The sequence below is a fragment of the Caretta caretta genome, chromosome 12 (assembly GCF_965140235.1).
Source record: "Caretta caretta isolate rCarCar2 chromosome 12, rCarCar1.hap1, whole genome shotgun sequence".
Lineage (NCBI taxonomy): Eukaryota > Metazoa > Chordata > Testudines > Cheloniidae > Caretta > Caretta caretta.
Window position 1 is genome coordinate 26,523,359 of NC_134217.1, and position 14,518 is coordinate 26,537,876.

General features: G+C 44.1%; 1 protein-coding gene across 1 annotated transcript in view; it reads right to left on the bottom strand.

Annotated features, from left to right (window-relative positions):
* BEAN1 (brain expressed associated with NEDD4 1) overlaps positions 1-14,133 on the bottom strand; it is a 111,942-nt gene extending 97,809 nt beyond the window's left edge. Inside the window, 2 exon segments of the mRNA XM_048817031.2 lie at positions 12,652-12,726; positions 13,893-14,133. Coding sequence (XP_048672988.2) covers positions 12,652-12,726; positions 13,893-13,923 — 106 coding nt within the window. The 5' untranslated portion in view covers positions 13,924-14,133.
* Between the last annotated feature and the right edge of the window lie 385 nt (positions 14,134-14,518).

Genomic DNA, 14,518 nt, shown 5'->3' on the forward strand with positions numbered 1-14,518 from the left:
TTATTCCACAGGCTCCCCATTTATTTCAAGATCTAGTTTTAAGATGTCCTAACTTTTTTAAACATTCTGAACTTGTTCCAGCCCAACAGGTTTCACTGCCCCTCACTGCTCCCCTTCCAGTTGTCCAACACTAAGTACCTTTCTGTAACAGCTGTTTATCAACAGCTGTTGATAAACACATTGGCCTCTGCTGTTCCATAATCAGGAACTGCAATCTTGCCTCTACACTACAAGGATTCTCTGCTTGATTGCAAATGTCACCTGAAAACACATCCATTGTGTAGGCGAGGGAGAAGTTCTAAATGTCTTTCTCTTGGCTATTAGCGGTTTGCAATACAGTTTGTATGAAAGATGCTATTAAACTGAATTGTGGTATAATGGAGTTCTTAGGCTTGTGAGCGATAAGGAATGGTATGGGCAAAATGAGCTTCCCTGTCCTGAGAATCAGTGGTGGCTGGTGACCCCTAAAAGGGTAGGCTAAACTGACTATAAATCTCTTTTGTAAGAGTCAATCTATAATAGGAGACACTGTCTCCAAACAGAGGCAGCCTGACCACTCAAGGGGCTTTTATTGCCACAAAATCTAGTGGGGTGAGGGGGGGGAGAAGAAAAGGTGAAGGCACTGTTGAAGGATAAAATATGGGCAAGGGGCTAAATTCTGTTCTCACTTATACTGGGGGAACTCCACTGAAGACAACAGTGTTACCCTAGCAATCCAGTGAGAGTTGGGCATAGAAGGGTGACTGTCAAATTATTTGAGTGAGCCATTATATTAGAATAATCTTAGTACTGGCAAGGAAACTGGAGATGCTGAACTTTCATTGTAATCAATTTTTTACCCAGTTCACTTTAATTTCATGTCTTCTGAAGTCACAAGGGACTTGATTAAAAATACAGCACTCTAAGTAAAGGGTTACATGAAATTATGCCACTAAAATTGGGCATTGTAGTCCTCTCCTGTATTTCTGGACTCTCCTATATATTTGTATTAATCTTTCTCTTGGCTACCTGGAGCAGAGATTTCAGCTGGGCATCTTGCAGAACCCAGTTATTTCTTACTGTTTTGAAATCTGATCTCTCATCTGCAAGCTGAGCTACATGCAGGAATCACTGAAATTCTGTAGCCTGTGTTACACAGGAGGCCAGACTAGATGATTGTATTGGGCCCTTCTGGCTTTAAGTCATTTAAATGGTTTTCATTTTTAAATAGGGAAAACATTAAATGGTGTCAAAAAGGGGTGGTAAATACTGAGAAGTGCTATGCATTGAATAGCTTTGTGCTCGGTGCAAATCCAAACAATGGATCTTATTTCCCCACCCTGTTTACTGTCTTCCTTCTGAAAAGGAATCAGCTTGGTACAATTTACATAATATCTAATTACCAAGTAATAGTGACCTTGATTAATGTATTGCTGACTGGGAGTAGCCAACATTTGTGTGGATACAGTACAAGGACCACGTAGAGACTTAGAATATTCTATGCATGAAAACATCATATTTTAATGTGCTAAGTGAATGGATTCTAATTCCCAAGGGCATTTTCCTTTCTGAAACAGACTGTAAGCAGAAAGGTGTAATAAAAATGATCAGTTGCCAGTACACGGTAGTCTGGAGAGGTGCAATGCTTCTTGACAGTGACTTCAATAGTCCTATGATAGGTGTCACTGAGATTTAGTCCTATTTCTATTCCAGTGGTGGCAGACTCCGAAACAATGCAAATTCATGCAGTACTTGGTGCATCTGATTAGCAAAAGATCCTAGCATTCAACATTCAAATCCATGTGGCCCCATCAATGCTACTCCATTTTGCTCTGGCCCCTATACACTAATGTAATCATAGGGTGTCTTTGAAATGTATTAAACAACATAGGTGATTCAATATTGATTTTGATATTTTTGGTTCAAGCACTGTATTTGTTTCAGCAAGGAGTGGCTTTTGGCTTTGTTTATTGGGTAGCCAGTGAATCTGATTTTCAGTTTTGGATCAATCTGACTTGGTACATGACCTAATGTGTGAGCAAAAAATTGTTTTCCAAGTTGATGTTTCTATCTTGGCACAAACCAGCAGAGATTAAGTCAATCTCCCTCTTGATGCATGATCAGAAAACAGCTTTTTCTAGAGGTGGCAGGCAGCTGGAGAACAAGCCTGGCAAGTCTCTCTCAGGTGGAGCAGCTCCCAGCCTATGACCCTACATAGCAAACCTGCCTCCCTGAAACTCTAAGTGCTAAGCAGAGCTGGATGGATAACTAACTTTATCTCCCCCAGGATGTAAATTCCAGCACCAGGAGACCATTCATCCCCAATCAGCACAAAGATGAAAATTTTCATGGTACAGAAATTCTGAAAAACTTCAGTTTGGAAACATTGGAACTACTGTATTGAAATGTTTGCATATTCAAGTATTATAAAATTATATATTAGTAAAAATTGGAGCTGAAACTAAATACTCTAGTTTGAAACTTTCCATAGAAAACTTAGTAAAATTGACACATTTCCTTGAAATACTTTACTACAATTCTCCCAGTGCAGACACTAAGCCAGCTCAGTCTATAGCACGATGGGTGTTTTTGGTAGCACAGCTGCCATAACTTGGATACTGGCCCCTTCCCACCTCTCCTGGTCTGAGTTCTGTGCTGCACACAACTGTCACTTTAACTTAAGTACCCTACACAAGGCCTATACAACCTTTTAGCCTCAGGTTCCTTGTGCAAATTAATCCCCAGCTGGTGGTGAATGAGTTCTTACTATCTGATTTGGTTGCTAGGGAAATAACTCTTATTGCCTATAGCTTTATTTGAAACCCAGAAGTTGACAAATCTGAACGGTCAGTCTAAAGGTTAGAGTAAACACGGAACTTCCCAAGATTGGAACAACTTTCAATTGTCAGTAAGTGTTTGTGTCAAATTGACAACTGGGATGTAGAAGATCTACCCAAAAGTTGAAAAACTATTCCATGCTATTAAAATAAGAACTGCATTTTGTATATTTTGCTGTAGAAGAATACATAAATGGATGATGCAATTACCATAAAAATCCCTTCTAGTCAAATGACTAATTGGATTATATCTGATTTAATTGTGTACTTGCTTTGGTATCAACCAGCTGAGTCTGAAAAACACACCAGCAGAATCTGAGGTTGGCTTTCTATATAATCCCAGCATGTCCATAGTTAAAGGAACACTATCTGATTTAAAATCATGGCCCTGACTTTCAGCTGTGTTCAGCCTTGTAGCCAGTGATGGGAGGGTCTCACCAGTATAGATAGTGTAAAAACTCTTGTGGCTGGAGAAAAGGGTTGGTAGGTGAGGGTTTCCTGCAACTCACAGATCCCAAGCCCCTCTGCACTGTTGGCAGCCAACGACATTTAGAGCAGCCTTTCACTGGAGTACTGTCCCAGCACATAACTATCCCAGCATTGGCCAGGTAGCTAAATACCACTTTTACACCCCACTCCTAAGTTGCATTATGCAGTCTTTGGCTGAAGCAGAAGATAAGTGCTTGATTTATTTGGAAACCCAAACCAGATTTCCTTACTCCTGTTTCTATCTATGTGCTGGTACCAAAACCTCAGATATCATACCCTGAGCTTTGAGGAAGTTCCAGTTATAGGACCTGACTCACCACTGGATTATTCCACTCTTTTGTGCCAGTATAAATCACTGGCATGGAGTAACACATCAGAGCCATGTTAGGGACTTGATTCACTGAACTTCACAACAGGGCCCTTTCTGTCTACAAACTGTTGAACCGGGACTCCAGATCTAAAGATTCCCCAAACATAGGGGAAGTTCAGATTTGGACTTGCATTTCTCAATCTGTACAATGGCAGTGGGCTCAGGCCCCCATAATGTCTCCACTCAGATATTTCAACTAGGAATCATTTGCCTTTTTAAACTATTTTCTAGTTTCTTCTCTAACTGCTCAAACTCTATCTCCATTAAATTGTCCTGTAAAATATAAATTTTGCCAAGAGAAAAAGGGGTTGTGACAGCAGGACAAAGGCATACAGATATTCTGCTCTTCCTAGGTATTGAGGGCTTCCAATCAGGGCATGCCCTTAAGTTATGTACCACAATTTGTGCTCTGGCACACAATGGATTGAATGTATTGTAACTGCTGTGTCAATCTTATTTAACATCTTGGTTTCCTTTCCAAGGGAACATTTGATTTTTACACATTTGTTTAGTTTAAGGAGTTGGACTGTTAAACTGTACTAACATAATCTTCAAAATGATGAAGGCTAAAACAGCAGAGAAGTTATCCCAAACAAGCTGCTGGTTTTTGTTGCAGAAGGGATTGAGTCTCCATTACAGTGCACTGACTGAGCTGCCAGCATGGTGTTTCAGACCAAGCACAGGTCACTTTGGATGCCACTTTGGACAAATATGACTAATTACTGCATCTGGTGATTAGATGCTATGGTGATGAATGCCCCAGCAATACCTATGATGGAGTGATAGCATTAACTTGTCAACCATGGATTCTAATGCTCACTTGCACAGCAGGTGTTCAGTGTTCAGTTGCAGAATAGAGTCCATGGCAACAGGCCTGACCATGCTGCCTGTAGAAGGAGGGATAAGGGCAGGGCATGGAATGGAGAGGAAAGCATTCTGTGCTGATGCTCTAGGATCCATGCGGATGGGATGGGTTTGTAAATCCAAAATCCTGGTGCCTTCTGCATGGTTTCTAATTCCTGCCCCTGAAGGGAGCAGAGGTTGGGATTTCTGTGCAATTTTTTTAAAGCTATTTCCTCCTCTTTGGGATGTCTTAAATTGTCTGTTTGTACAGCAGTTAGTGTAATGGGGCATGATCCTGCGAGGGGGGGCCCTTTGGCTGCTACTGCAATCCGAACAGCAAATCACAATGGCAGCCCACTATCAAACTGTACTTTAAAAGTCTAAAGGTAAAGACTGAAGGACCCAACCTGAAGCAAAGATCAATGAGATTTTTAGCTTTAAGTGCTTTAGGATTAGGCACTAAATGTCAAGTGTTAATGGAACGCTCTAGTCTGTGTGTCATGTGTTTATCTCTGTTCCAAATTTACATAAGTTAAAGGTTTGTTACAGCTCTTCATTTAAGAGCCTGGGCCTGTAGCTGAGCCTGTGGAGACTCCAAGCTTTTAGCTCTGGAGGTCCTTGGTTCAATCCTTAGTGTCTGTCATCTAAGTGGTGGGCATAGCTCATTCAGGATTCAAAAATAAGAAGCAACTTTACCCTTTGCAAATAAATCAAACTGGAAGCCCAGGGAGGTGCTGTGTAGGTTTGTAAAGTCTTCCTTTAGGAAGTCAAACTTTGCATTTTTTGCACATTTCTGCACTTATTGGCTTTGTCTGGGCCCACCAGTGGAAGGGAAAGCACAGGCTCTTCTAGCATTTTTGGTCTGACTGGAGCAATTGCAAGAAAGCTTTGGCAGACTCAAGAGCCTGGGATAAGCATCCCAGTTTTAGAGTATCTATTTGAACCAAACCTCCCACCCTTTCATAACTCTATCAAAGCACAACTAACAATCCAGCTATTTTGAAAATCCTGTGCAGAAACACAAATAAGATGCTTTGGGAACTGTCTTACAGCACTTCCCGCATATGTTATGTGAGGCTAGTGGGGCACTTCATCAGAGGTGCTAGGATTCACACCAACCTTGGAAATGTATTCACTGAGAAACCAGAGGGCAAGGAGCAGCCTGCCAAGAGGCCCCAGTGTGGGACTTCTGGCAAACGAAGGGAGGTACAGTATGAGAGCATGTCAGTCTTCAGCAGAAATGTTCCCATCCTCTTCCCCATTATTTACATACTTCCATCCTAGCAATATAATTACAAGAAAAAAGTAGATGGTGCAGTGTAGGAAGCCAATCGGGTTAAAAAGAAATGTTACAGCTACCAGGGAGACAAAGTAGGAACAAAAAAGCTCTCCAAGGCCTAGGAGTTGGTGCTCAACTGCAGGATATTTATAGGAATCTCACTGGACTTTTTTGTATAGATAACCCTTTGAAAAGCAGTTACTGATAGTCACACACTGAGAAACTGGGTGTGTACGTTCCCTCCCTGCCTGTAAGTCCTGGTAGTAGGTGCCAGAGATGTGTGAAAACCATTGCTGGCAAGAGTTAGCATGTCCACCCTTACTCTTATTTTTCATAGCCACAAATTCCCTTATCCTCTGCATCATGCCCCTCTGCTTCCCACCCTTTACTATTGCTTATTTTCCCTGCATTCCATCCAATATTGTCATGTCTCTATTCTCAGTTCACATGCTGCCACTCATAATTATGGATCTCTTTCTAACTCTTCTGTGCCATTCTCATTTTCTGTCTCTCAAATTGCTCCTGACCCCCTCTCAGCTTGGCCTTTCTCTCAATCCACACCCTCACCCACAGCACTCTAGATACCTATTCCAATCCTCTGTTTGCTCCTAATGTCCCAGTCTCTTTCAGCCGTTAAAGAACCTTCTGAGCTTCATTTGACCCACAATCTTCATATCCTCTCAGAACTCCTGAACTTCCTGTACTAAAACTCAACAGAGGAATTCCCATTGCTTCCAGCAGATGCCATTATGAAATCAGTGCTGGCCACTACTCCCTACACAGCCAATGATGCGCAGATAATGGAGGAAAATTGCCCTCCTAGGTTTATCCTGATTTCATGCTGCTTTGTCCTGTGTGCTGGGGAGAATACTGAATCCTGGTAACAGCATGGAACCTCCCTCCCGTCCCCCACTCCTTAATCTGTGCAGCATACATTACCAGCATCTCTGACAAAGCTGTTAAGTGGTTGGGCTGGAAATGCAGCTACCTCCAAACCTACAGGGGAAATCTGCATTTCTGTACAGACTCCTCTGTGCCTGGAGCTTTCTGGCCCCGGAAAGAAGAATAACATCTTGCTCTTATAACACAGGCAATCCAGACTGAAATGTAGGATAGAAAAGTCAAGAGATTACAGGAAAACTGCTAAGAACTTGCAGGCAAGATGACTAGAGTAGACTGGGAAACAGCGTGAGGACAACAGCTGGAAAAGAGAACCCTGATTCCAGGAGATGACATTAACCCATTAGTGGCTGAAATGAAAATGATAGGAGAGCAAATGAACAGTGTATATGGGGAAGGGCTCTCTAATGTCTCAGTAGTGAGTGAAGGAGCTGTTTGACAGTCTGCACTGGGAGACTGTTGGATTACAAGCACTCTGGGGATGCAACCATCCTGTCAAAACACTGGAGCCTCGGGGGGTGAGCAGTGGCACGGCAACAACAACCATTGGTACCCTGCCCAGGAGAAATGCTGGAGAGAGCATGCCTGCATCTCCCCAGGGATGTTCCATGTGCACTCTGTACCAGGCAATAGGATGGTGCAGATTGTTCCTCCAAATGTGCTGGCCAAGCTCCATGGATTTGTCCGTAAGGAGGTGGGAATAACCCCACCTTTTCCCTACCCCTCTTCAGAGTGCTTTGCTCCCAGGGGAGCAGGGAGTGAGCAACTTCTGCTCTGCCCAAAGCAAAGGGCCTGTTGTAGGAAGCCTTTCTGTGGTTCCACAAAAGGTGTGGGCATGAGGCTGCTTACACATCCCTCAGAACACCGTTCCAGTCCATCCCTTCCATGAAATAGGAAATAAGATCTGATAAAGACACCCCCAAAATAGTGGATACATTATAAAGGATCTCTTCTCTGGCAATGTAACGTGCTGCTGGGGACAACCAAAGCTGGGAGCCACTACTAACCCTCTGCCTCAGCAAGAGCAACCCTTGCTAGAGGTCAGACTGTCAGCTCCTCACCACACCAGTGTGCCATCCTCACCAGCAAACTCCTTAAGGCTCTCTTGACCCATACCTCACCTAGCAGGTAAAAATCAGTGAATTCCAGTCTGTTTCTCAAATGTTTCTCTGCAATGCACAGCTCCTGTCACTGACCATTCATGAAGATATTGAGTTCATTGCTCACTTGAATTAAGCTGTAATTTATTGACTTTTTAACTGGGGAAAATACACACTTCTCTTCAAGCACAGCACTGAGTTGGTTTATAACCAGTTTATTAACAAGGACATAAGCTAAGTGATACCAATTAGCAGGAATAAAGGTAGAAATGGTTACAAGCAAATAGATAAAAGACTAAAACTTAATCTAGCAAGATGCAGTCTTTGTTCAAGATGGCTTCTCTCACTCAGTCTCCTTTCTAGCTTTTACTGGCCAGCCTGCCCAGAATCCATCACAGAGATGAAATCACTTGGTTCCTTTGTCTCCTAAAGTGAAGGATAAAGGAGTCTCTCTCCTTTTATCCCCAAAGGGATGTCTTTACAAGTCAGGAAGCCCCCCGCCACATGCTCCCTTATACCGTGCAGGGTAGCATGTGAGCAAGAAAGGTAAAAAAATCCCTTTCTTTGTATAGCTGTCTCAAGTCTCTCTTTACAAGACATCCACTTATAAAAAGGGGTTTCAATCAAGGAGCACAGGGAGCAGTTGATCTGAGTGACCCCCATCCATTGCAGATTAGTTATTGCAGCTCAGGTGTGGGCAAAACCTGCATTCTTCCTCACTTCTGTGGGCATGGAGGGTTTCTGCTGTGGTGGCAGTGGGATAGCTTTGCTTTGCATGGAGTGGGGCAGGATTTGGGGAACACATACAGGTGTCCTGCTCCCCCTGACTGCCTGGCAGCACAGTTCCATAAGGCTCCTTGGATGGGTGGAGGCTGGATATGGCTGGTACTGGTGGATCTGTTAGGTGACTGAATCACCTATGCATTTCCACCATTCATTGTGCACTGAGAAAAGAATGCAGAGACTTGCAGCAACCTGTGCTCTTCCTACAACTGCTTAAGTAGTGTACAATAGCCATTGGATCTATGAAACCACTGATTCACAGGCCCCACTCAGGTATATGCCCAACCTAATCTTTGAGCTGGGGCACAGGGAACCCTTGTGTGCTACGGAACCCCATGTTTCACTACACACCAAGACAATAGTCCACTTCTGTCAGGCTCCTTGATTCCTGGGCAGGGGGACTACACCAATTTTACTATGGCTGGGGGGATGGGGGGAAGAAGCAGGATTTGCTGTCAGGAGCAGAAGCTGAGCCTGCAGTCATGGCTGCAGAGTGACTATTTTGGTTAAGGATTTGGTGGTTCATGAGTTAATGCTTATTCAACCTTCATCCTCTTCATGGAGTCACAGAGCACAGCTGGCAGCCCTGTAGTCAATGACAACACAGCCTGAAGCCAGCTGTGCTGCTGCTCTGTATATGTGGGGACTCAAGTGGAGCACTGAGGCAATGGTTCCTTGAATGTCTATTCAAGGATATGTAGGATAAGGGGCAGGATATTCTGCAGAATTTTCTCCATAGCTGTGTGTGTGTGGCCTTGCCCTTTGCTGGCTCCATTTTCATGCATCGGGGGACAAAGCCACAGAATTTCTGAATGTGTCCCTTCATGTTTTTGAAGGTAATTCTTTTAAGGGCAAGTTTTCAAAACCTGCAAAGCTCAAGATGAGGCAATCAAACTCTTGTTTTGTTAAATCAGGCCTGTCTGCCTGCCTTTATCCTGTGCATGCATTTATCCTGATTTAACACCCATCACTTTCACCTTTTGACTTGCATTCATAAGCTGAATAATTTCATCTGCAACCTAGGTGCACAACTGCACATATATCTTTGCTTGCTTTTAAATTACTTCTTCCAAGGGGGTCATTGGAAAGTGAAGAAGGCAGTGACTTGAGGGGAGGAGAGCTAGCTTGGAAGACTGTGTCCTGCTTGCTTAGTTATGTGAACAACTTTGGCCCATGTTCACCAAACTATCAAGAGCGTGGGGCTGAGGTTCATGACTGCAGACTGAACGGAAACTATTTAAAGTTATTTATAGAGCTGGTTAGAATTTGTCCCCTCATTTCCATCCAACTTCTTCAGTAAGGTTTTTTTTGACTTTTTATTGAAAAACTAAAAGCTTTCTGCTTTTCAGATAGTAAACTTTTTTAATTGAAAACTTGAAACTTTGGGCAGAAAGCAAAATTTGTGGAAAATCTTTCATTTGACAGAAAAATAGGCTTTAGAAATCCTTCCATTTTAGACACTTTTTTCATCAGCCCTGTTAATGTGCAATCAAGTCAAATGCTTCACCCAGTCATAGTCCTGAATTTTAATCTAATCTGAGCTCTTGACCACCAAGCTATTGGTTATTCTGGAGGTCAGGGGGCTGGCTCTCCTGTTCTAGTTTTGACCGGAAATTGCATTCTGGACCTGAACTTTCCCAATGAAAGTTTTTTGGATATGCAACAAAATTTTCATCAAGATATCTTTTGGATGTTAGGAGGTAGTCAAGGCTCCTCTCACTCCCACCCATCTGCTCAGGAGGGCAAATAGCAACCCTGTGGAGGTTGCACCATGCAGAAGCATTAGACTGGCCATAGTCTGAATTTCTGGTTTGGCCATGTCTAATTACACAAGTTAGGTACAGAAGAGTTTTACAATTCCCATTCCAACACTATCCTAATTAAAAACAATTACCAGGAATAGTCTGGCTGAACCCTGCTCTGTGCATGATCCTTTGTGCAAAGGTGGGAGGAGAAACAAAGTTGGCTTAAAGACAGAGCAGCACCAGGGCTGCTCTAAAATATGCTGACTCCTTCAGCCCCATTGCACTAGGAACCTTCTGCTTGCCTAGATTCCAGGGGCACAAAGGTACTTTGGACATGCTCTTTTGTAGACCAGCTAACAATTGCTCTGTGCAAGGGGCTGACGAGAATGGGGAAGAAACCTGCATTGTCACTATCTGTGCTGTACTTGTTATATGGATATACAGAGGACTTCTGTCTCTAGGGCTGCCAGTCTGGCAACTTTCACAAGTATGAAGTTCTAGTCAAAAGCTATTGACTGGAATTTTATCCTCTGTCATTAGAAAATGGTTTATCTCAAGCATGAATTTCAGTAGTCATCACAGCATGGGCATCTGATTTGTGTGGCCAGGAATTTTAATTCCTTCTACACTGCTGTAACACTTTTTGCTGTAACTTTGGGATCAAGGCCTACCGGTATACATTTCTTCTGGAGTGGTGGAGTCTGGAGGGGAATATGAAGGAATCCTGCTGGGGGAGGGAGTAGGAAAGTCTTTGGGGGAGAATATCAAGGAATGTGGGGATGAGGAATGGATGGAAAGTATGTACATTATGACAGGGACCCCAAAGGTTTAACGGATCTGGATCATATAGGTAGACTAGTGCTATGTACTTGAACTGTGAATCTCCTGCAGAGTTAGCCGAATGCAAAAGATTAGTTAAAAAATGACTAAACAGTACTTACTTGAACACAGAAGCAAGTACATGTTAGTTTGTGGCCACAGGTTTCTCATGACATTGGATAGTTTTTTATGATCAGTCCTGTTTTCTTAAGCAGACATTTAGTAGCTTTAATAAGGTGAGCTTTTGTAGTTGTCCATATATTTTGGAAGCCTGTCCCCCTTTTTTAAAAAAAAAATCTGATATTGTTTGGGTGATGGTGGTTGACAATATCAGCAATGTTCAGACAATATCTGCTGGTCTCAAATTTGCTTTAGAGCCCTAGTCTGGCATGTTTTTGCTAGGAGTTCAGGTTCAGAGCCAAACTGAAGTTACAGCAAATACCTAATTAAACTCTGAAAGTCCACCACTTTGATCTCTAGATTTGGCAAGTAATCAGCTTTAAGGGTCAAATTCTGCTCTCTGTTGCAGCAGGGCCCAATCCTGCAAACATTAACAAGAACAATTCTTACTACTGCAGGCTCACTGTTCAGGGTAGCATGCTTGAAGGTTCGTAGTGTTTCCAGGCCCTAAATTTGGAGTAACTCCACTGACTATGGTGTTTCTCTGCAGTTGCACCTATGAAACTGAGCAGAATTTGCCCATTGTCTCAAACTTCAGACCTAAACTGATTTCTTCTTACCATGAGGGTCCAGTTTTTAATATTTTTGTTATGGAAAAGTTAATCTATTTACATTATTTCCGCAATACTTCCTCTGTGGGGGAAAAAAGTTTGTCTTAGTCTTCACTTTTCTTTGCTTCGTAAGGTCCTGATCCAGCATCAGAACCTGTGAGCATGGACTTCTGCATTCATCTGGATTCCCACTGAAGTCTGTGCTAGATTTAGGGCCTTAAAGTTTAAATTCCCTATTAAGTTTTTTTCATGCAATGTCTACCAAAAAAATTCAAAACAAAATGAACATCCTGAATTCTGATAAATTTCAATTCAGTTTATAGACACTACTTTTCCTCTTAACTGTCAAAAATGGTGTGGAATTTCTGAAACCATGGGCAGCTTAATGTCCGCCTAGCCAGATTGCAAATCAGTTTTGTCAGGAAAGGGCTTATGTTTTGTTGTGGCTGAAGATGTTAAATAACAGGAAAGAAGGCAAATATATCTAAAGATTTGAGACTTTAAAAGTAACAATTTTACAGGCTTTATTCTTAGGCAAATCTCCCCGACTACAATGAGTTGTTTGTGCCTGAGGTAAGGATTGCAGGATTTGACCTTTAAATAAATGGGACCTTTTAAATAATGGCACAGTTCTGTTAGCTTTCTGCCTAAAAACAATATTTGCTCTTTACTGGACTGATATCTTATCTTCTAGAAGACTTTAAATATAATATTTGTATAACTGTACATGACTGAAAGCATGCCATGAAAGCAGTTTTAAAAAAAAGATTACTTACAGAGATGGGAATAATTGCTGCCTATTCCAATGTGGATGGAGCTTCCAGAGATGAGAGGAAGATGTAAGAAAAGAACTAAGGAGGGAAATAAAGAGTCCTTAATAGCAGTTTTGTTTCAGAGCCAGATGTCATTTGATGACACAGGTTGTTGCTAAAGTGCACCCACTCTCTAGTGACAGAGCTGTATATTTCAGACACTGAATCTACAACAGATGCAGTATGAATGTGTAAATAAACTGAGTTATTGCTTTGAATTTGCTAGGAATCAGTCTATTTTAGGAAGTGTTATTATACAAGACTTCAGTGCCTCAAGGATTCCAAAAAGTCATGTTTAGACAAGTGTCATGCAAATAGGCTAATTATTACTGTTAAGCATTTTATCAATTACTGCAATGGGCACCTTCTCTGGCAAGGCAAAACAGTGCTTTCCCAACTTGCTTATATGAACTAGTTCTATGCTAAACTGGGGCTGGAATAGTAAAATGTATCCTGGGCTTTATACAAAATTTCCCAATATTGTAAATATTAAACTTGCCCTGTAAAGACTTAAATTTAAATAAAATACAAGTGTACACTTTATATGCAATAAAATCCCTACAAACAAAGTAGCCTAAATTATAAAAGATGTCTTTTCAGGAAGACACTGCATTATCTATATTCTTACATATAAAATAAGAATTACTAGATTTATTTAGATAAACTTTTGTAGATGAAATTATATTTATATTAAGTATCTCTACCCCTCTATACTGCAGTGATAGTTATAAAACAGTTCGAGAGGGCTAGCAGGTAAATATTTCTAATCATGCCCTCTTAGCTAGTAAGTAAAGAGCAGAACCACCCCAATCCGCATTTCTCAGTAAAGGCGCACAGCCCCTTAAACAAACGGAGCAGCGACCGACTGGTTTTTCGCCTGGGTTTCTAACAGATCTCAAAGTTTCCCGTCACACCTCCCCGCTGGGGCCGTACCCCAATGATGGGTGAGTGGCAGGAGCCCCAGCGCTTATTCCTCCCTCTCCCCGTTGGCCGAAGAAAGCCCCAGCCCTGCCCGCCCCGGGCCCCGCTCTGCCGGTCGCACTGTGCCTAGGCGGGGCCGTGCCCGTCCCTGGTGCAGCCCGGGGGCGTGGGGCTGCGCGCAGATGGGGTTTTACCCCGTGGGCGGCGATGTCTCTGCAGGGCGGTGCCCCCCACGCGGTGGAGGGCTGGGGCAGCCCCCGGGCACAGCGCCCCCCATCCCTTACCCGAGCACACACAGGCGGCCGCGCTCTCCATACACCTCGGCGACCGCTCGCGGGGCTCCCAGGCGGCTCATGGGCGGCGGCGCGGCGGCGGGGGAAGAGGCGAGCGCGGCTCCCAGGCGCTGACGCTGCCCGCCGCCTTCTCCTCGGGTCTGGCGGGCCGGAGCAGCAGCAGGCGGCCGGGCGGGGACCCGGCGCCCATGGAGTCTGTGGGCGGGCGGCGAGTGACCTCAGCCCAGCAGGCGGCGGCGGCGCGTCCCTCCCAATGGCTGGGGGCCATCGCTGTCAGGGGGGCGGTGCCAGCTGCGCGGGGGTGCGGATGCTCGCTGCCCGCCCGCTCGCTCGCGGAGCCGCTGTCCTGCCGGGCGGCGGGGCGGGGGTCCCGCACACGGCCAAGGCAGCCGCTGCTGCGCGGGGCGCGGGCGAGCCGCGCGGCGGAGGGGGCGGCCAGATAACCCCGCGCAGCGCTCGCCCTCCGGGAAGGGCGCACCGTACCGGAGGCGGCCAGCGGCGGTGACTTGCCCAACGCCAGGCGGGGCGTGCAGCAGCGAAAGGTGCTGGTCCGGCACCCGGCCCTGCGCTGGGCATCCTCCAGCTAATCCTCAAAGGCACCGGGGAGGCTGAGCGCC